Source organism: Callorhinus ursinus, unplaced genomic scaffold (genome assembly GCF_003265705.2).
Source record: "Callorhinus ursinus isolate GAN/ISIS: 27379988/994484 unplaced genomic scaffold, GSC_fseal_2.0 scaffold18, whole genome shotgun sequence".
In the NCBI taxonomy this organism is placed as follows: Eukaryota; Metazoa; Chordata; class Mammalia; order Carnivora; family Otariidae; genus Callorhinus; species Callorhinus ursinus.
The window spans coordinates 22854001-22876087 of record NW_027397080.1 but is presented as its reverse complement, the minus strand read 5'-3'; the positions used below and the strand labels follow the sequence as shown (position 1 = coordinate 22876087).

Below are 22087 nucleotides of genomic sequence, written 5' to 3'. Positions count from 1 at the left end.
TGAGGCACCCCCCACTCACTCTGTCTACTCTGTGGCTGGTCTCCAAACTCAAGGCTGACTGTACCCCTGAACTCTGCTTTTGTTCCAGGCAGTGCCCAGAATGGCCTCTCCTTGACTGCACCCCACCCTGTCCTTCTGCCTGGGCAAAGTCTCGCCGGGCATCACACCCAGCCCCCACCCAAGCTGCCTGTGGGCTGAAGTGGTCTGCAGGGCTTCCTGGAGGAAGTGGAATGCAGGCCAAGCAGACAAGTTCCCCATGCTAATTAAGCCTTTTCTATACTATGTCCTTCCTGCTGCATTCAACGTTTTGGAAGCATCCTGTGTCGCTTTCTGGATTAGAGGACAGGGATTATGGCTATTTGTGTCCCTTACTAACTCCAGTACGCAGGATAAGACTTAATAATCACAGCTGCCACCTACTGTGTGCCAAGCACTGGATTAAGTGCTTACAATTTTCCCCATCTTTCTCCCGGTATCCCTATAAAATGTTACCCTCATGCTACAGATCAAGAAACTGAGATCGAGGGAGATGAGAACCCCCACTTCAGATCACAAGCTGAGTGGCAGATGCAGGACTCCAACCCACACACGCCCAACTCCAAAGCCCATGTTCCGAGGAGCAGGCAGCAAACAAAGGGCAACCACTCTCAGCTCTGACCACACATTCACTCTCAGGCGACCAGTGCAAGGTGTGGGGTGGTTAGTGGGAACCAAAGAGACAAGGGCCCTGCTGTCACGGAGCTCACATGCTCTGTCCCCGACTCTCTTCTTCCAGCCTGGGAAGAACGCAAGGACTCAGTTCACAAGGGGCTCCACCAGGCACAGACAAGGCATCCAAACCGGAGATAGACCGCATCAGGCTGTGACAACACGCAGTGTCCCGTGCACAGGGAGCCTTTATTTGGGGTGAAGTAGAGCCTCGGGCTCTATCAGGGAAGCTCTTCGTTCACGGTTCCCGCTAACCACCCCACACCTTGCACTGGTTCAAGGCCAAGCAAACTCTGGCAGGCAGTCAGGAGTAGAGGAAAGGGGTCTATATCTGGAGTCAGAAAACCCAGTTCCTCCACTTAACAGCTAACAGAGGGACTCACCACATACCCTTTGAACACTGTCTGAATGTGGTGATAAGGATAATAATAATGAGTATATAATTACATGCCAGATGCTGTTGGAAGGACTTCACGCGTACGGTCTCACTTAATCCTCAAAACAAGCCTTATGAGGAGGTCCTGTTATTATCCTAAGGCAGTCTGGCTCTGTGTCCTAACTGCTTATACTGTGCTGCCTCCCTCCGAAGGCTGAGCCGTCCTTGTGGGGCTGAGGCACGGATCCTCCTAGCAGAGCAGAGTTCACGCATGTGGCTGGTGCCCTAAAAACGTACATCTCCACCTCCTTACATGGAAACACAACTCTCTAAAAGCTTAGGTTTAGAAATGGCATCGCTCTAGCTGGTCCTAATGTGGGTGACCTTGCAACTGCATCCTCTGGCCTTCCACGCCCCACTCTCAATGCTGGGATCTGCTGCAAAGAGCAACGGGCCCAGATCCTGTGCTACGGACCCTTCTGCTCACAGCTTCTGAGACACAGAATGAGTGTCCAGCACAGGAGTCAGAGGGACCTAGCTTTGAGTCCCAGGCACGCCACTCACATGGGTCACTCAACCTCTCAAGCTTCAGGTTCTGTGTAAGTAAAATGGGGGAGGAGGTATCATCTAAGCCACGTTTCTGGATCACAGTAGATCCTCCATCAGTGGCAGCTACGCAGGTCAGAAGGGCAGGACTCCCACGGCGCCACAAGGTTACACTTCCGGGTACGAGGGCTGCTGGTGCGCAGAGGAACAAACAGGCGGTGTGCGGTGCAATTCGCTTCCACAGTTACGGCAGCGGGAAGAACAGACACACTCCCAAAGGTCTGGGGGTGAAACCTGGCACAAGCCCCCACTTTCTCTTAAATCTCCTGCCACGTCTCATGCAAATGGCTTGCCCTCCCATCAACAAGGCTCTTCCCCCTTAAATTTAGGTAAGAGCGACATTCCCCCCGCAACAATGTAAGCTGTGGAGGGATGGACCCTTGTCTTGTTCATCATTGCGTCAACATAAAGCTGTGCAGAGAAGACACTTAACATACACAAAATTAACCTTATCTTGTAGCTTCCGGGACCCCCGCTAAGGTGCCTCTGTATTTGCCTATTGGCCAGCATTCCCCAGCCTGGGAAGCAGGAGTCTCGACGGTCTATGTACCTGCCAGGCTCCCATCTCTCTGGGCTGTCAGTCACGGGTCCTCTTCTCTCCCCCATGGAATATAAAAGCAGCACTGGACTTCCGAGTTATAAATAGGAATATCTGCTTTCAAACTATAATTTATCATCTCAGTCTCAAGCTATCGATTGTTGGCTACCTTCTTCAAGCATTCCACCGAAAAGGCTAGTTGGGTTTAAATGAACCAGGCTGTATGTAGTGTGGGGTCTGGGCTGAACGGTCTCTCATCCACACCAGGAGCCCAGCCAAGATGCATCAGTGTCAACTAAATTGTTTCACCTTGCAACAATGCGACAGGCTTCTCCTATCAGCTCCTGTCAGGCAAAACCATCTGTGAGCTGGAGCACAACTCCTGAGGGGGTCTGCCTGTCCTTTCACCACTACAGCTCCACCAGCTGGCACGGGACTCAGAACTCTTAAGTTAGATCACTCACTGGGCACCTGAGTGGCTCAGTTGGTTAAGCGACTGCCTTCGGCTCAGGTCATGATCCTGGAGTCCCGGGATCGAGTCCCACATCGGGCTCCCTGCTTAGCAGGGAGTCTGCTTCTCCCTCTGACCCTCTCCCCTCTTGTGCGCTCTCTCTCTCTCACTCTCTCTCTCTCAAATAAATAAATAAAATCTTAAAAAAAAAAAGTTGAAACACTCATTCCCGAGTTAGAAGCTACAGCTGTGTAAGGAAAAGTGCTCTGAAACTGTAAAGAGTTTACAGCGGTAAGACTGTTACCTACTAAGGGAATGCAGGCAAATAAATTTCATTTGCCTGTGCACTTAACTGAAGCCAACAAAAATCAGGAATTTACTCCAAAGTCCAACACATTTCAGATTCTCAAACTGCTATTTCCCTCCATGGATAACAGAGAGCTAGCTGTTTTCTCTACCATCAAACCTACTGAAAATAAAAACCACACTGGCCTTAGTTCATTTACCTACTGTACAACCCCACACCACCACTCGTGTCCCAGCGCAACTGTCTAGTCTGGATTATTAGAGTATCCATGTAAGGGATCAATTTGACAATAAGCAGTCAGAAATTACTTATAAGCCTAGGGGATACTAAGAACAAGTTACTGAGAGAACAAGTATGAAAATCAAAGCGGCTGAGTTCACGGACATATAGACACCCCAAAAAAGAGCACTCCAAGCCATTTCCTTCAGTGTCAGGTGATGTTCTAGGCCCCAGGGGTGCAACCATGGAAAACCCAAAAGAAAACCCCCTGCCCTCAACGAGCTCATGCCCTGGCCCGGAGCCAGATACGCCTCTACCACCATCTGACTATTGCACTGCTAGGCGAGATCTCTTATGTAAAGGACCCAGAACACAACCAATAGTCAGTAAACGCGGCTTCTCCCTTGCCATCCCTGAGTACCCCATTATTCTGTTTTCTAAACAGTGTCCTTTCTATCTTCGCCATAGAAGCAGCCTGGGACAATGGGGAGGATGGAGGTTAGAGCCTGCCAGATGTGCTTTCACCGACCGAGCAACACCTTAAGTTACTCCATGTCCTAAGCAGCAGCTTCACCTGTAAAAGGAGGACAGCAACTATCTCCAAGGGTTCTATGCGGGTTAAAGGAGCTCATACAGGTGGACTGCTCAGCATGGTGCCAGGCACCCAGCAGTCCTCAAGAAATGTTAGACCTTTTCCTCCACCCCTTCCACAGTTTTCAGACTGTCCAAATAAAACCCAAATACAGGACTCCTGAGAAGCATAATATGTCACTGTCCTCCTCCTGGGTCATGATGGGCATTTCCCATTACCTTTGGAGAATGAGGACTAAGCCAAGATGCCCCTCCCTGCCAGATACGCTGCCCTAAGCAGTCCCACCTGGCCACTGGATCCACATTGTCCTGCTTTTGCCCTAAGATCAAATTTATAAAACCTCACTCCACTTTCACAGTTCACACCCAAAACTGTCCTGGAGTACTTCCTCACCCAGGCCTGGGGTGGGGCCACCTCCAGACAACACAAACATTGTAGAAGTCCAATAGCATTAAAAATGGCATAAGCCACATTTTAAATCAATATGCAGGAAGGCAGCAAGAAAAAACTTAGCCACTCTTAATTAGTCATCCTGGTTCAGCAGCCACAACACTTCATTAAACAAGAAACTGAGATCCTCAAAACACTTCGGGGCCCAAAGTTCACATGCAAACACTTGCCAGCACTGAGCAGAAGGAGCAGGTGGATGGCCTGAGCTCGGTTAGCCCATCTCCAAAGGTTCCTTGACCATGTAAGGCAGAAGCCCTCTGGCCCTTCCAATCTGGGTGGTGAGCCTATCCTGCAGAAGGCTGCAAAGTGGAGGTAAGTGAACTTGTGGAGGCCTAGGTGAAACCTCAAGCCACGCAGAGAACCTAGAGCACAGGCCGTCATTATCAAAACACCACGAGCGGAACTAGCTGGCTCGCTCGCTCTCTCATGCTCTCTCTCCTTCTCGGAATCTGGCTCACCTGATCCGAGGCACCTCCATAATCAGCAGTTCCAACCCTCACGAGCTGACAGTTCAGGGGGAAAGGGAGGCTGCGCCTGCTGGGGTGCATTGTGTCCAGGCCCTATGTTGGCCTCGCGGCCCAGCGGCCCCCCCAAGGGCTGCAGCCTCACAAGGGCGATTGTGCGTTCATTCCTGTCCTGTCGGCTCCCCCCACCCTCATCTCTCGGCTCCCACTCAGGCCCCAGCACGACGCCCCGCAGGCACCGCACCCTCGGCAAGGAGGCAGCGGCCGCGGAAAGGGCCTGCAGAGCGCCGCGCTGCCTTCCTGCCTTCCGGGCACACAGGTGCCCGCCCTTCCCTCGCTCGCTCCAGGCGGCCTCCCCAAGAGGAGGCAACCCTCCACCTGCCAAGGCTGTGCCCCGGGACCACCCTCCTCCTCCCCCGGGCAGGAGAGCTCCCCTCGCTTCCCAGAGGCGGCAAAGGTTCTCCCGGGATAGAGGGGAGGGACCACACGGGTCAGAGGCAGGGCAGAGAGCAGGGCCCTGGAAGGAGGGTAGAGCCCGGGACCGAGGGGAGCTGACGCAGGTTACACTAAGAGCGGTGAGAAGTCTGGGGAAGTGGATGGCGGGGGTTAACGTCCAGGCCAGGGCCGCGGGCGGAGGAAGGGAGGTCCAGACCAAGGCCAAGGGGGAAGAGAAGATTCAAGCTGAAGCCACGGAAGAGCGGGGAAACAAATCTAGACTGAGGCCACTGGAGTAGGGGCTGACTGGGGTCCAGACTGAAACCATGGAGAAGAAACGGAGAGGAACAGAGGCCTAACCCGAAACGCAGGGAGGGGAGCCCAGCCTGGGCCACGGGAGGGAGAAACGACGGCCTACCCCGGCCGTGGGGACGGGGAAAGGGGACCTAGCCCGGGCCGTGGGCAGGAGGAAGGGGGACCGCCCCCTGGGTGAGCGGAGGGGGTGCCTGGCATGGACCACGGTCCAGGGGGGGTCTAGCCTGGGCTATAGGGCAGACTACCCTGACCGACTGGCGGACAGTGGGACTCCAGCTTGAGCCAAGGGCGGGGGCTGGGAGAGGGGGGCAGGGTCGCTGCCCAGACCAGCGGCCGGTGCCGGCAGCCCCCTCCTGAGACGGCAGCGAAGGTGTCCACCTGGGTCCGGGACCCCACCCCTCCCCCACCCGGGGGACCCACCCTTGCCCGGGCCCGGGGCTAGGGGTGGGGGGAGGCGGGGACAAGGGAGACGAGAGCTCCGGCGGGGCCCCCCGGCCTGGGAGAGAGTGACGTCGGGCCTTTACCATGGTGGCGGCGGCGGCGGCGGTCCCGGTCCCGGCGTCTGTGGCTCTCCCCCCAGCAGCAGGGCCCGGCGCTTCCACTTCCCCGGGTGCCCAGGAGTGAACATCCGGGTCAGCGCCCCCCTCCCCCCGCGCCGGGCCGCCGCCACCTTCCTTCCCCGCCCCGGCCGGGCCCGGGCCCGCCCCCACGCACCCGGTTCTCGGCCAATGAGCGCGCAAGGCCGCGGCGATCGCCAAGTATGGAGCGCCGCGCGGGGGGAGGAGCTCCGAAGGGGGAAGTGTGGGGCGGGGCCTGCAAGCGGGGCGGGGCGGGGCGCAGCGGCCGGAGGGGTGGGCGGGCCGGCCCGGGACGCAGGGACTGGTCGGGGAGGGGGGGCTTCCGCCCGCCCCTACGCCCCACCTCGGGCCCTGGGGCTGCAGAGCGGGGGGGGGGGGGCGCCGGGCCCGTGCGCGCGGACGTCCCGGGCGCGGACGCGGAAGGCTCTGGGGCTGGGAGGGGTCAGGCCCTGCCCTCCCCGCCCGGTGCACGCGCGCTCTCCCGCGCGGACCCGGAACTGGTGCTGCCGCGGGGCGGGCGCATCCCGGAGAGAGCGGCAGCGCGAACCCGAGGTGGGGTCCCGGCGCTGCCGCTTGCTACATGGAGGACCGGGAGCAAGACGCCGCACCGGAGCCCCATCCCTAAAAAAGGCGTCTCGGGCCACTCCACGCACTGAGCAGCCACCATATACCAGGCCTTGTTGGAGGCACCGAAAGAAAGCAGAGGTGCACAGGACGGGAAGATGCCCCCAGAGCTACCTGCTGCAGGATAGCTGTGTGGCTCGCACAGGTAGAGATTAGAAAACTGGACCAATAAATGCTAGGCGTTTGCGAGATGTGCTACAGAGAACCAGCGCATTTGCCCAGTGGGGCTGCCTCACTCCACAGAGTGACTCTTTTTTTTTTTTTTTTTTTTTCCTTTTTCCTCTCACTCTCTCCATTCAACACATAGCCGTTGAGCTTGGTCTAGAAGGCAGGAGAACTGGGATTTTAAGCCTTGCTGGTAATACCTACCCTGCCTGGCTTGTTCACTCTCTTTTGTGAGAATCAAATCAGGTCACCTGTGAGGGGATTGTAAACTGTAAAGGGTTGCACAAATGGCGGAATTATGGCCACACACCCGTGTCCTAGGCCCCCCCATCCTCAGTCAAATAAAAACTGCCAGGGGCATAAAAATCGATACAAGTAAGTGTTTAAGGCTTGTGTTACCGGAATTCAGAGAAGAGAGTGGCACTTAGGAATTCTTGCACTTGGTAAACATTTATTGAGCACCTGCTGTGTCCTGAGCACTCTTCTGGGCTCTAAGGATAGAGCAGTGAATTTGACAGTCCCAGTGCATGCTTTTGCAGAGCTTGAACTGTTGGAGGGGAGACCATCAGCTGTGAAGTAAACATAGTGTCAGGTGGTGATTAGAGATGTGGAGGGAACTCACAGTGAGGGAATTGGCCTGCAGATTAGGGAAGTGAGGCCCCCGGGAGGCTAATTTAGAAAGTAACATTTGATCAGAGGAAGGACAAGAACCAGCAAGGGCACAGACCCAATGGGGACAGTCCCTGGTGTGTTCATGGGTAATAGCTGCAGAGGGGGGCAAGGGAAAATCCCATTCTGGATATTGGCTGATGGCTTGGTGGTGGGTTCGAGAAGGAAGGAGTCAGGCATGATGCTAAGATGATCAACACCGAAAAGATTTGCCATTTATTGGTCTATGGAAGATTGTAGGAGAAGCAGGATCTGGTTTGGTTTTGTTTTGGTGGGGGAGGGTAAGAGGCAGTTTGGGGCAAGTTCTCTGAGATGCCTATTGGAGGTTCAAATCGAAATGTCTAGTAAGTAATCGGACATGGAAGTGTATAGCTGGGGAAGAGGTTGGAGTTGCTATAAGAACTGTCAGCTAATAAATGCTATTTTAAGGTACTTAAGGTGCAAGATAGCTAGGTGAGTTGACTTAGGAGATGAATTTAGAGAGAAGAGGTAAAGGTGGTAAAGAGGGACCAGCAAGGAGACGGAGAAGGTGTGACCTGAGAGGTAGGAAGAGGACCAAGAGAAGGTGGTATCCCTCCTTGAAGGCAGGGGATCAGGGCATGAGGGAAAGGTTTGGGAAAGAAATAACCCTGAACTGCTTATTTGTAGAAAATAAGATTGACAGGGAACCTTGCCGTTCAAAATGCATTACCTGTATATTCTCATCTAATCCTCACTGTAACCTTGTAAGGTCAGTACTATTAGTCCCATTTCACAGATGAGGGAACTTAAGTCACTTGCTCGAGATCACTTAACTAATGAGTTCAAAGCCAGCCAAAGCCCACATTCATAACCCTAGGTCTGATCCCATTGTTTCCCTGCACGGAGTCCCTGCCCCTGCTCTGAAAGTTAAGTTATATTATAGAAGAGGGCAGGCTACACCATCTCTCTCATGCAGCCCCACTTCTGCTTCTTTGGATGCATCTGCTATGTTCCTTCTTTGCGGTCCTTCATCCTCAGCTTGCTTATAGCCCTGTTCCCTCAACATTTCAGCCTGCTTGGGGTCCATCCTGGTGGTCTCTGTCCCTCTTTCTCTGCATCAGCTTGCTCTTTTAAATGGCAAATTATTTTTGTGTTTCATAGTTCAAATCCCAACAGAATCCAAGACAGACAAGCACCATAAATATTTTTAGTACAGTTTCTCCTCCCCTCCTCTTTCAAAAACCCAACCCTCCCTTGAAGTTCATGCTATAGTATTTTCCACCTGCCACCCTTCCTTTTTGCTCTCATGAACTAACCTCCTCCCCTCCAGTACCTTTTTTTATGACTTCAGCATCCATATGCATAATCCATCAGAAATAGTATTGACTCCCCACTGATTTCTTCCCTACCAATGAGTTTTTCCTTCCTTCCACCCTGCGTATCCACTCCCAGGGTCTTACCCTGGACTTGCTCTAACCCAAAATTGCACTGTCTCAGAAAACTCCATCTCAAATATCTCAAGTCTGACTTTAACCTCATTACTATAGTACCACTTGCAAGCATTTCTTCAACCTCGTCAAGCCCTGCAAACCTTTGACCCTGCCAGATCCTTGTATTTATCCTCCCTCTTATGCTCACTTCCCTCCTCACCCAGCTTAGTAATGATCACTACACTCACTTGCTTGCAAAAACCACTAACCCTTTGCCCCTCTCTTTTCCTCTAACTTGTGCAAACCTAGTTAAGCCCCGCTAGTCCCTCTACACTCTGCCTGCATCGGAACATCTGAACATCGCTGGGAAATGGAAGGTGACCGGTGTCACTTAATTTGATGTCCACAGATTTCAAATGAGCCCTGGCTAGCAATCCTCTAATTCCGCACTGTATTCAGTTCCCCTTGTTACCCTGCAAGGGTGATCTTTCAGTCTTCCGCCCCGGTCCCCTTCTCATGCTTCACTCGAAGCAGATGCGCTTGCCTCATACTTCATAAACATGACAGAATCCATCAGAACCCTCTGCTCTACCACCTGTTGCGCACCTACGTTCTCCGCCTTCCGGCTTTTGAATGAAGGGTTTGTGCACCTATCAGAGCTGACGCCTCCACTTGCACCCTGGATTCCTCCTTCCTTAAACATCAGTGTCTCCCTCTGTACTGGATCATTCCCACCTGCTTAACATAACACGCTCCAATATCTTGTATCCTAAAAAAAAAAAAAGTTTCAACAACAAAAATCTCCTTGATCCCACGTCTCCCTACAGCCACCTCCCCATTTGTTTGCTCCTCGTCACATCAAAATGTTGTGAGAGTTCTCTGTAGCTGCTGTTCTCACATCAGCTCCAATTTCTCAAATCAGTCTGGGTCCACCCGCCAACTTGCGGAAGCCAGTGGTCACTATGGGGCCTCAGCTCTCAGCTGACCCCTTGGTATTAGCTGCATTGGCCACTCTCCTTGACGCACCTCTCTTGGTGCTCTTGCTTCCTCTGAGTTTCCTTTGACGCCTCCTTTTCTGTATCTAAATGCTCTTTTGGTTACTATGGGTCTTCAGCACCTGGAACATAAAAGGTGCTCAGTGGAGGTCTAAGAAATGAGATCATATCGACATCATAGGATGGATTATTGTGTGAATACGTGGACCAAGAACGACCAACAAAATATGGTTACTTTTAAATGAGTGCTTACTATGTGCTAAGCTTTTTCCATGTATTGCCTCACTGATTCCTCCCAACAATCCTTTGAGCTAGGAGCTTCTATTACTACTCTTTTATAGAAAAGGAAGCGGAGGCTCAGAAAGGACTTGCCTAAGGTCACACAGACAATGCGTGGATATCTGTCCTCACTCTGGTCTTTCTGACTCAGAGTCTATTCTGAGAATCACTAAATTGAGGTCAAATGTAGGAGAGTGCTTTGTCAGTGCCAAAAGATGATGCTACTACATTCCAGCACACAGCAAGGCAACTTACACATAGTAGGTGTCCATAAGTGTTTGCTGAATTGAGGCAGAGTGGGAGGGAAGCCCTGAGCCAAATTGTACCATCACCCAGGGAAAGAAGAAGCAATCCTGAGGACCTCAGAGAAACCGCCTTCCATTGTACACTGAATCTTTTGTGATGCTCATCAGCTAATACAGGACACATTAAAGCAGGCATTACCCGGAAGCTTGCCCAACATGGCTTCTCTCTTTCCTTCTTCAGTTAAGTCCCCACAGCTGGAAATAATGGGGTTCATAAAGGCACACTATCCCAGGGGACTGGGGCTCGCTCAGCAACTAAATCACCTCTGATTTAACAAGCCTGGGCCTGCTTCCTGAGTTGGGGATCTTCTTGGATTACTAACAGGGTTTTGGATGTTTTACCGTGTCTTTGGGGTCACAAGAGAACCCTAGAATTAGTCAGCTTTTAACCCCTCGCCACGCTGAATTCTATAGACAAGGGGTGTAAACCACATTCCTTGAATATTCTAACTCCATATACTACAGTTTCAGTGGGATTCAAGGATGTTACCAAGAGTATCAGAAGGAAGGAACTCCACCTGGTGATTCCATCTTCCCCATCATTCAGCTGGCTCTGGGGTATCTCCCACTTACGCATACTCTCTCTTTTCTGCAACTCAGCCCTTTCTCATTCTCAGACCTTTAGTTTGGGTAGAGTTGAGTCCATCCCCGGCTCAAGAGGGGAGGATCCTGACTGGCTGAAGCCAAAGTATGGCCCTGGTCATACTCATCAATTTGGGGATGGGCCCTTACCCTAAGTTGGGCCTCAGTGCTGTCTGCAGAACAACAATCAAAATAAACTCTGCATGAAGGGAGTTGGTCCATCAAGTAAGTTTGGGAAATGCTATAGACAATATTCCTTCTTGGGGATTCTATTGTTCGCAGGAAACTTACACTTCAATCATGATGTCTCTTCCCAGATTATTCAACTACTTCCTCTCAACTAGGGGATTGCTGTGCTTCTAAACATACCTAAGTGTCTCCCATCTTATGTTTAAGGGAACAAAAAGAAAAGAAGCCTACGTGAATGCCACACTCCCTTTAGCCTACTGCCCATCTCCTGCCTCCCACAGCTACACGGTTGTCAGGATTTCCTCTCCCCACTTCCTAACTTCCTATTCTATTCCATCACTCTTCCACTGAAATGACCCCAAGGTCACCCATACCTCCATGTCAAAACCACGTGTGTTTTGGGCGCCTGGGTGGCTCAGATGGTTAAGCATCTGCCTTCGGCTCAGGTCATGATCCCAGGGTCCTGGGATCAAGTCCCGCATCGGGCTCCCTGCTCCTTGGAAGCCTGCTTCTCCCTCTGCTTCTCTCTCTCTCTCTCTCTCTCCTTCTGTCTCTCATGAATAAATAAATGAAATCTTTAAAAATAAAAAAAAAACGTGGATTTTGATCAACCCTCACTCTCTCTGACTCCCCAGGGTCATTTGACACTATTGGTCACTTCTTTCTCCTTGAAGTACCTTCTTCCATTGGCTTCCATGACATTGCGTGACTCTCCTAGTCTTAATCCTACCTCTATGACTGTTCCTTCCTGTGTTCTCTGCAGACTCATTGTCTTCTACACAACCACTAAATGACAGGGTCCCTTGAGGATCAATCGTGGGCTATCTCTTATTTTATGCCCTCTCCTTCAGCAGTCTCAACCAGGCTCTTGGCCTCAGTCATGAGCCCACCCCTGAAGCTGGCAGGGATCATGGGGGAGGGGAACTGTCCCTGATGATGGGGGGAAATCTGGGTACTGTTTCAAGAAGAAAGAGAAAGGGATGGTGGAGAATAGGGGGAAAAAAAAAAGGCAACCAGAAGATGGTCATACAGCCGTGCATTCTGGGTAAGCTCATGCAAAACAATAAGGCTCCTTTTGGGTCTCAGAAATTTCCAGTCATTGGAACCCTAAGCAGGACTGGGTACAGGCAAAACAAAATTCTGATTTCCTTTGAAGACGACATTGTGTGACTCGTAGAGGAGGCAGTCTTGGTTAAACAGCTTAGATCAACTTTTTCCACCCCTTAGCATCTTGAAGGAACATGTAGCAAGAAGTGGGAAGGTAAACAGACCACTAGCAATCCACTTCTTTTTAATACATCCCCAAAGTCAGTGCCAAGAGGATATCTTAGTCTGAGGTTAGACACCATCATCTTAGGGCTTTTTTTTTTTTTTTTTTTTTTGGCTTTTCTAGTAGGTACCTGGGAGAACTCACAGCTGCCTTCTGCTGGACCAGAACTATCTGTATTCTGACCATCTGTGGGGTCTTGCTCAGAGTTACAGAAAGGCCTCTCACATGTGGGCCAGCTGTTGGAGTTTTTATATGCATATTTGGGAGAATTCATGTTTAGTTTATTAAGCTGGCCAGCCAGCCGCCCACCAGGCTTGGGATGGGCCTCTACAATGTGTCTGAGGCTGACCCTTCCTCCATGTAGTTTTCCCTGACAATCCCCTCAAAAGCTGAGTTTGGGACCTCCTGCTCTCTGTTCATCTGGAAACCTTATACTTTGAACACCTTTATACTTTCAGTTTGCCCCTACAACTTTCTGGGTTCCTTGAGGCAGGGGCTCTGAGTCCTCTCACTAACAACTAGCATAGTACCAGACATGGTACTCTGTGAATGAAGCCTGTCAGATGGTGAGCCAGAGAACCTCCAAGCATAGTCATCCAGGATGCAAACCTCAACTCCTCCAAAGTGCTCATCCCTCATTCCAATCAGACACTGCAGTGTTGCAAATTAAACTAAACCAGATGCAGAAATGACGCAGGAGCTGGTAGAGTGGCAGGACTGAGGGACCAGTCTAGTGAAATGTTGGAATAATGAATCAGAGCAACAAACAATTGAAAATCAAATTTTTAAAAAAATACTATTTACCAGGGCACCTGACTGGCTCAGTCAGTTGAGCATGTAACTCTTGATTTCAGGGTTGTGAGTTTGAGCCCCACATGGGGCATAGAAATTATTAAATAAACAAACAAGCAAACAAACCATTTACTGCGGTGCCTGGGTGGTGCAGTTGGTTGAGCAACTGACTCTTGGTTTCAGCTCAGGTTGTGATCTCAGGGTCATGAGATCAAGCCCCATGTCAGGCTCCATGCTCAGTGCAGTCTGCTTAGCTTAAGATTCTCTTCTCCCTCTATCCCTCCCCTGGTGCTCTCTCTCTCTCTCTCTCTCTCTCAAATAAATAAATAAATCTTTAAAAAAAAACCATTTACCATAACATCAAAACACAAAAAATACTTAGGGATCCATTTAATGAAAGATGCACAAGTCCTGTGTACCCTGAAAACTAGAAAACATTGCTGAGAGAAATTAAGTTGCTAAATAAATAGATGTACCCTATTCATGGATTGGAAGACTCAGTATTGTTAAGATGTTCATTCTGATGATCTATAGATTAAGTGCAATCCAATTAAAAATCCCAGCAGTTTTTTTTTTCTAGTAATTGACAAGCCAGTTTTAAAATGTATACGGAGGGGCACCTAGGTGGCTCAGTCGGTTAAGCATCTGACTCTTGATTTTGGCTCAGGTCATGATCTTGGGGTTCCGGAATCAAGCCCTGCTCTGCGCTCAATGGGGAATCTGCTTGAGGATTCTCTCTCTCTCCCTCTCCTTCTGCCCCTCCCCCAACTCGTGCTTGCTCTCTTGCTCTCTCTAAAATAAATACATCTTTTTAATAAAAAGAAAAAAGAGGGGTGCCTGGGTGGCTCAGTCATTGGGTGTCTGCCTTCGGCTCAGGTCATGATCCCAGTGTGCTGGGATCGAGCCCCGCATTGGGCTCCCTGCTCTGTGGGAAGCCTGCTTCTCTCTCTCCCACTCCCCCTGCTTGTGTTCCCTCTCTCTCTGTGTCTCTCTCTGTCAAAAAAATAAAATCTTTAAAAAAAAAATCAACCAGATTTTTTAAAAATGGTATATAGAAATGCAAAGATCTTAGAATCTTGAGGAAGAAAAATAAAAGGTAGAAGATGTACACTACCTGATTTCAAGCCCTACTATAAAGCTGCAGAAATCAAAACAGTGTGTCATTGGCAGAAGGATAGACACACAGATCCATGACATAGAATAATCCAAAATTAGACCCCACACATATACATTCCAATAATTTTTGACAAAAATGCCAGTGTAATTCAAGCGGCAAGGAACAGTATTTTCAACAAACAATGCCAGATCAAATGAAGATCCATGTAGAAAACAATCTTTTTCATTTTTTAAAAGATTTATTTATTTGAGAGAGAGGGAAAGAGAGAGTGTGCGTACGCGTGCAAGCAGGGGGAGGGGCAGAAGGAGAGGGAGAAAGAGAATCTCAAGCAGACTCCCCACTAAGCCTGGAGCCCCACACGGGGCTCCATTTCACAACCCTGAGATCACGACCTGAGCCAAAACCAAGAGTCGGATGCTTAACCAACTGAGCCACTCAGGTGCCCAGAAAACAATGAACCTTGACCCATACCTCACACCATACATAAACATAGACTCAAAATGCACCGTAGACCTGGGGCGCCTGGCTGGCTCCATTGGAGGAGTGTGCAACTCTTGATCTCGGGGTTGTGGGTTTGATCCCCACATTGGGTATAGAGATTACTTAAAAATAAAATCTTAAAGACAAGCTAAAAGTATCAAACTTCTAGAAGAAAGCATGAGAGAGACTTCACGACATTTGGTAGGCAAAAGTGTCTTAGGATACAGAGTGCACTAGCTACAAAAGACCCAATAAATCAGACCTGATTGAAATAAGACAATCCTGGGACGCCTGGGTGGCTCAGTTGTTAAGCATCTGCCTTCGGTTCGGGTCATGGTCCCAGGGTCCTGGGATCGAGCCCCACATCGGGATCCCTGCTTGTCAGGAAGCCTGCTTCTCCCTCTCCCACTGCCCCTGCTTGTGTTCCCTTTCCCACTGTCTCTCTCTGTCAAATACATAAATAAAATCTTTAAAAAATAAAATAAAACAATCCTGCTTTCCCAAAGATACCATTTAAGAAAAGGATTTCAGGGCGCCTGGGTGGCTCAGTTGGTTAAGCGACTGCCTTCAGCTCAGGTCATGATCCTGGAGTCCCGGAATCGAGTCCTCCATCGGGCTCCCTGCTCGGCAGGGAGTCTGCTTCTCCCTCTGACCCTCTTCCCTCTCGTGCTATCTCTCATTCTCTCTCTCTCGAATAAATAAATAAAATCTTTAAAAAAAAAGAAAAGAAAGAAAAGGATTTCAGAGCCATGTAAAAGCATTGTTTAACCTCATATAGGACCTTAAATCTTTTTGAAAGAAAATGACATTCTCTTCACTAACACAAGCTTCAATCCTCCTAAACACATAAACACAAATATTAGCTTTCTTTTTTGTTCAGGGGACTCAATGGAGTGCATAGCATAAGAGGACCTTTACTGAGATTGTTGACTCCTAGGACCAGGCTAGACCTGGTGACCTATTTATCTAAGGCAATTCATGCCACTATAGTCAGAAAGACTCCAGATTCTGGCCAAAAAGGTCAAAGGCGGAGAAGTGACAGCAAGTTTCTGGCCCAGCAGGTAAAGTGAACTGAAAGTAGGGAAAATGAATCACGAGGTCTGAAAGCAGGAGGATGTGGGACAAAATGCAAAGGAGGAAAGCAGAGGGCACGGTGCGTCAGGTTGATTCAGCACAGGGGCCCAGAGCAATGCCAGTCACGATGTTGTCCATTTCTAACATTCATTGGTGCTGCCCGTTTCGCAGCTTAAAACAGCCAGACAGGATCAGATATACTTGATCTAAGATCCTATAAGGTCTGGCCCCATTTAAAACCTATATGGATCAAGAAAACTCTGATTGCCAGATTTCTCCGTCAGGCACCAATCCCTGGACAGCTGCCATTACAGTTCTGTTGGGCTTCATCTGGATGACTTTTCACTCTCTGCCCTACACTACCTGTGATTGCTGCAGGTAGGTGGGACAGGCAGGCCACACGTCCACCTTTTCTACTTCTTCCTGGGCTCAAACATAGTCTGTCTTTCCCAGCTCCCCTTGACAGAGGTTGTGGTCATGTGATGGGGTTTGGTCCAGTGGAATGTGAGAGGAAGTGACCTGAGGCAGCACCAGGTATGGCCATAAATTGCCACTTGTGACTTGTGCCATACTCTCTTTCTCTCTCTCTTTGTTCATCTGCTAGCTGAACGCAGAGGATGTGAGGGAAGACTCCAAAGTGGAAGAAGCCTGAATCCCCTCCTAGCACAGTCCACTGAAACATCCAATCAGACTGTCTCAGGGAGAAAATAAACCTGTATGGTTGTAAGCCACTAAGAGTTGGGGGCTGTTTGTTTCAGCAGCTAGCATTATCCTGGCTAATACAGGTCTAAAGAGCTCCCCATGATAGCTTCCAGTATAGCAGGTGGTGTTTGGGACGACCGATTTAAGCAGGATTTCCCTAAAAGTGTGAAAGTTCCATAGGTATCTCCAGGTAGAGCCAGGGATGAGGGACAAAAATCACACAGCTACACAGATGGTGAGCCAGGGTTTGAAGAGAGGTCTGTCTGACCCCAAAGTCTCTGCTTTTCTCCTTCTTCCACATCACCCCAAAACAAAGAAGTGTCTAGATGTTTTTGAGTGGTGATCATAAGGAGGATAGATTCTAGGGTTCTGTATAATTTACTCTCTGGCACATCTGCGCTATATATTACTGCAAAGCTTCTACCACTTGCCACAAAGCGAGTGAGGTTGATTATAGGGTGATTTATAAGGACACCCTAGAATCCTCATTTTTATATCAACATCATCCCCAGGGGCTCGAAGGTGGGTAATTAAAATTATTCTCCGTTTCCCTAGCCAGCAAGCTAAATGTTTACCAGTCTGGTAAAAGACTCTTGGGACCATGCTATAAATGTAGAGGTCTTCCTTCTCCATCCTCATCTCCCTTTCTACCTCCGCCATTCCAATCATAAACTGGGCTCTCTGCTGAATAAATGCATCTTCTTTCTCCCCGTGATGTTGAAAGGTCAGGTGGCCGAACCTCCATATCCTGGTTTCCACAGCTATAAAATAGGATATCGGGGCGCCTGGGTGGCTCAGTCGTTAAGCGTCTGCCTTCGGCTCAGGTCATGATCCCAGGGTCCTGGGTTCGAGCCCCATATCGGGCTCCCTGCTCGGCAGGAGGCCTGCTTCTCCCTCTCTCCCTCTCTCCCTCTCCGAGCTTGTGTTCCCTCTCTCGCTGTGTCTCTCTCTGTCAAATAAATAAAATCTTTAAAAAAAAAATAAATAAAATAAAATAAAATAAAATAGGATATCATACCTACCACATACAGTTGTTGTGAGATTTAAATAAGATAAGCAATCAGCTTGTGGCATATAGTATGATATTCATAGTTCTGCTCTTCATATTTATCCCCCACCCCCCAACAATCTTCATTGTTCTCACCAAACATCAAACGAGTCTGGGTATTTTGTAAACACATTTGCCAGTCTTATTATGGTGTCCATGCATTCTACACCTAGTTATGTCAGTCTTGTAGATCTGTGACCTTAAACTCCGAATAGGCAGAAAACCCATGGTGGCTAAATATTTATGGGTTCCACGACCATATAGTGAATTCATTATTCCAACCACAATAACAGATCATTGAGGACCTCCCATCTCATGAGCTTTATGCAAGGAGGCTCCAGGAATAAGACTCTGTTTCTGCCCAGTAGGACCATCAGAGAGATGATTTGAGAAGGCATGGCAGCTTATTATTCCTCAAAATAGCATTTTAAGCATCCGGCTACAGAAATACCTGCTCATTGTAGAAAAACTACAGATAAAAGCACCAAAAAGAAAAGAAAAGAAAAGAAAAATACCCAAGAAACCATCACTGCTGTCTCTTTAGAACCTATTCTTCCTATCTTTGTCTGTTGCACATATATAAATATTTTACAAAAATGGCATATTTTTGCAACCTGCTTTTTCTCCACCTAATAACACATCACAAATATTTCACACATTATTAAAGATTCTCCTACGGCATAATTTTTAATGTGCCTTAGTATCCATTGTATGGATAGCTCATGATTTTTTTTAAAAGCAACCTCCTCACGTTGTACAGTTAGGTCATTTCCAATTTTTCACCATTATTAGCAATGAACGTCTTTGTGTGTACTCCTCTGGTCACATCCCTCATTATTTCTTTAGAACTCATGAGTAGAAGTTAGCATCAAAGGAAGGGCACATTGTCAAAGCCCCTCCTACCCATTGCCAAGTTCTCGATTAGGAAAGTCATACAAATTCACAACCCCACCGGCAGTGCATAAGAATGCTATAATAAAGGCTTTTGTCCAAGATGATGATTATTAAAAAAAAATAATCAAGAAGATAAGCATTTGCTATAAGCTCACCCCACGGCAGCTGTGTTTATTTGTTGAACTCTGTAGCCATGTTCCTTGGACCAAACACTAAAGAATCCTTCAGATTCTTAGTTTATTTAGTGCCTCTTTCAACACCCTGAAACTTTGACCCAAGTTTTATCTGAAGGAAAGGAGATTTCTGGTAAATATGCTTTCCAATTTGGAAACTCAGCTCAAGCACTTCCACCCGTCATCCCAGTATGGACCACCTCTGTGATTTTAACTGCTGGGAATCAGTCAGAAGGGGCTGCTTCTGACTTGGAGCTGAAAACTTAAGTGTTTATAAGAAATGAAAGAGCTGGTTTGGGGTGAAAAAGTCATGTTCCGAGGTACAAAGGAAAAACCAATAACAACCCAAGGGTTTGGAGTTTCATTTGACCTGCTCTGATAATATCACTATGGTGATGGTCTCCATAAACAGTTGCAAAATAGCAAGATGAAAAGGAACGAACCAGTTCCACCCAGGAGATCTGGAGTTATTTTAGGGATCAAGACTATGTCATCTGGGGTAAAGATGGAATTCAAAATCTGTTCTTTTCATAATCATCCTCTTTTGTGAGGCTGAACAAAGGCCCGGGCAGATCGGTCGGTCATTTGTGCAGAAAGAAAAAATGACCCAGCGTCTTCAGGGCTAAGGAGGAAGCACGGCCAAAAGAATGGAAATAATAGTTAATAACAGATGCTGGGATGATTCTTCTCACACCCTTGGCCTCTGAGACTTTGCTGAGCCTGGTGTGGAGTCCAAGGGTGGAACACGGGTGATGTTGTCGGGAAGGGCTGGCCTGGTTGAGAGGATGGGATGGGGACCCCAGGGAACTGAGCTTGGTTGTCTGCCCCTGACCTTGATTCCTGAGCCAGAGGGGGTGGAGGGAAGCATCTTCAAGGCCACACTCAGTCCCTGGGGTATCACCATCTGCCGCAGATGACATCTGCCACTCCCATCCTCATGCTGTTCTCTTTGAACCCCTGACTCAGCGAGTCCCAGTCCAAAAAGCAGAACTAGCTATTTTTTGCACCAAGAAAAAAAAGTCAGGCAATACATTTGCTGAAGTCCTTCCTGATCCCGAAACCCTTATTCTTTGCACTTAACCCTTTGTTCTTCCTTTATTCTCTTTTGTGTTCTCTCTCTCTCTCTCTCTCTCTCTCTCTCTCTCTCTTTCTCTCTCTCTCTCTCTCTCTCTCCCTCCTCTTTTAGACCGCTAAATTGGAAGCTCCAAGGGAAAGGATCATTGTGCAGCCACGGAGGCAGGAATAGCGCCTGGCATACAGAAGGTCCTCCGTATGCTCTGGCTGGTAGGAACCGAATTGAAAAGCCCATGCCTAGCCTAAAGTGGACATTTCCCCAGCACATCTGAGACAATGGCTGCTTGTTCATTCACTCAATCACCAAATATTTATTGAGGACCTACCAGGAACCAGAACTTCTGCTGGGGACTGGAGCTACAGGAATGAGCAAGAGCTTAGGGTCTGTCCTGACACAGATTACGTTCTATAGATAGACCTTAATGCTCTGCTGCTGACCACAACTGTCACCCTATCACAGAACCCTCTCTGACCATTGGACATACAATCACACTCAACCCCCTTCCCTGTTTAATTTTTCTTCCCAGTACTTATCACAGGGCATATTCGTTTTTGGTTTATTTGTTAGTCTTCCCACATAAAAATGTGTCCTCTTTGAGGGTGATTTGTATGTGGTGTTCACTGCTGAATCCCCAGCACCATGCCTAGCACACAGCAGGTGTTCAACAAGGATAAGTCAAATCAATTTGCTCAATGTACTGTGCAGTCCTCTAGAACTTTCTAGCAGAAATCTCCAGGGAATGGGCTGAGAAGAACTCCAGAGAATCAAAACAACAAATTACCACGTCCAGGGCTTTACAGTCTATAAAGCAGGGGGGAGCCCAGGAGGTAAGCAGGGGACTTCGCCCCCCTGATTTCCTCCTTGTAAAGTGAAAATAATGATGCCTACCTTTGGGAACTGTTGTGACATCTGGAGAAGGGCATGCGCACTCACCACGCGCCCTGGAACCTTGTACTCAGCAGGTGCTCTGTGCCTGGGGAGGAAAGCTATTGTTTCTTTATTATGTGAGCTTCATAATTCCATGTGGACATTATTATTATTATTTGCCATTTAACCAACAAGGAAAACAGAGCTCACAGAGGCTTAATGATTTGCTCTCAGTAGCTCAGGTGGGACTAAAACCACCCAGAGGGCAGAATTCCAATTGCCGTGCCTTATCTGTATGCCCACAGCTGCCAACTCCGGCAGGAAAGTGCATCTTACCAGCACCTCCAAATTCCTCCTCTGCCCTCACTTTGACATTCTTGTTTTCAGTTGTCACACCACCCATGGCCTTGGGAAGAGAAGAGCTCTGGGAAGTCAGCCTAAGGGGAGGATCGTGCATTTGGTTAGTAGGTGAAGGACAGATCTCCCTCCCACCCACCTCCCTAGCCTGTTCTGCAGCTTCCCCCAGTGCCTCCCCAAGTGTCCCACAGCCCCCACTTAGGGACCCATGGCATCCCAGCATCTAAGCCCTTGGGGATCCTGGTGCAATCAAGAGCAACCAGCCAAGAGACTCATTAGCATAAACAAATCAGGAAACTTCTTGAAATTTGGAGGTCCTCTGACTAGACTATAAAGAATACCAGATTAACATAACAATAAAAATTTAAAGGAAAAAAATAGAATACCAGTAAGTGAACTTCCTAAAAATAATTATATATATATATTTTTTAGAGGGGGGAGGGGCAGAGGAAAAAGGAAGAGAGAGAATCTCAAGCACGTTCCACGCCCAGCATGAAGCCTCATGTGGGACTTGATCTCACAACACTGAGATCATGACCTGAGCCAAAATCAAGTCAGTCACTTAACCTACTGAGCCACCCAGGTGCCCCCAAAATAATTATAATCTTTAAAATATGTAATAGTGTTGTAATTCCTTGAACATCTCCTCAGTCATAGGCAGTATGGGAGGCAATTTACAAATACCCAACCCAGAAAGGCAAATATTATTGTTCCCATTTTATAGATTAAAAAATTGGAGCCCAGGGAGATGAATGATCTCACTGGAGGTCATGTAGCTATCAAGTGAAGAAGGCTCAGGATTTAAACCCAGGTCTGCCTGCCTTCAGAGCTAATGTTCCGCTGCCTGCCACACAAAAATATGTGGGGGGCATTGGGGACTTATGTGCACCAGGACACTTATCCCAGCATCATTCTGAAAGAAGTGGGAAACATCCTAAAAAATACAAAAATTAGGGGATGGTCCTATGAATAACAGTGAGCGTGGCCAGTTGAATATTTT

The 22087-nt window shown here is 48.6% G+C and overlaps 1 protein-coding gene across 3 annotated transcripts in view; it reads right to left on the bottom strand.

The window, feature by feature from the left end:
* Nucleotides 1-6136, bottom strand: part of CAPZB (capping actin protein of muscle Z-line subunit beta) — a 132856-nt gene extending 126720 nt beyond the window's left edge. Inside the window, exon 1 of one of the 3 annotated variants that reach the window (XM_073903264.1) lies at nt 5986-6136. In XM_073903264.1, the coding sequence (XP_073759365.1) occupies nt 5986-5988 (3 nt within the window). In that variant the 5' untranslated portion in view covers nt 5989-6136. Of the gene's footprint in view, nt 1-4705; nt 4829-5985 lie in introns of those variants that run through there. The other 2 variants (XM_073903262.1, XM_025856520.2) reach the window with 2 other exon arrangements.
* Nucleotides 6137-22087: the final 15951 nt, after the last annotated feature.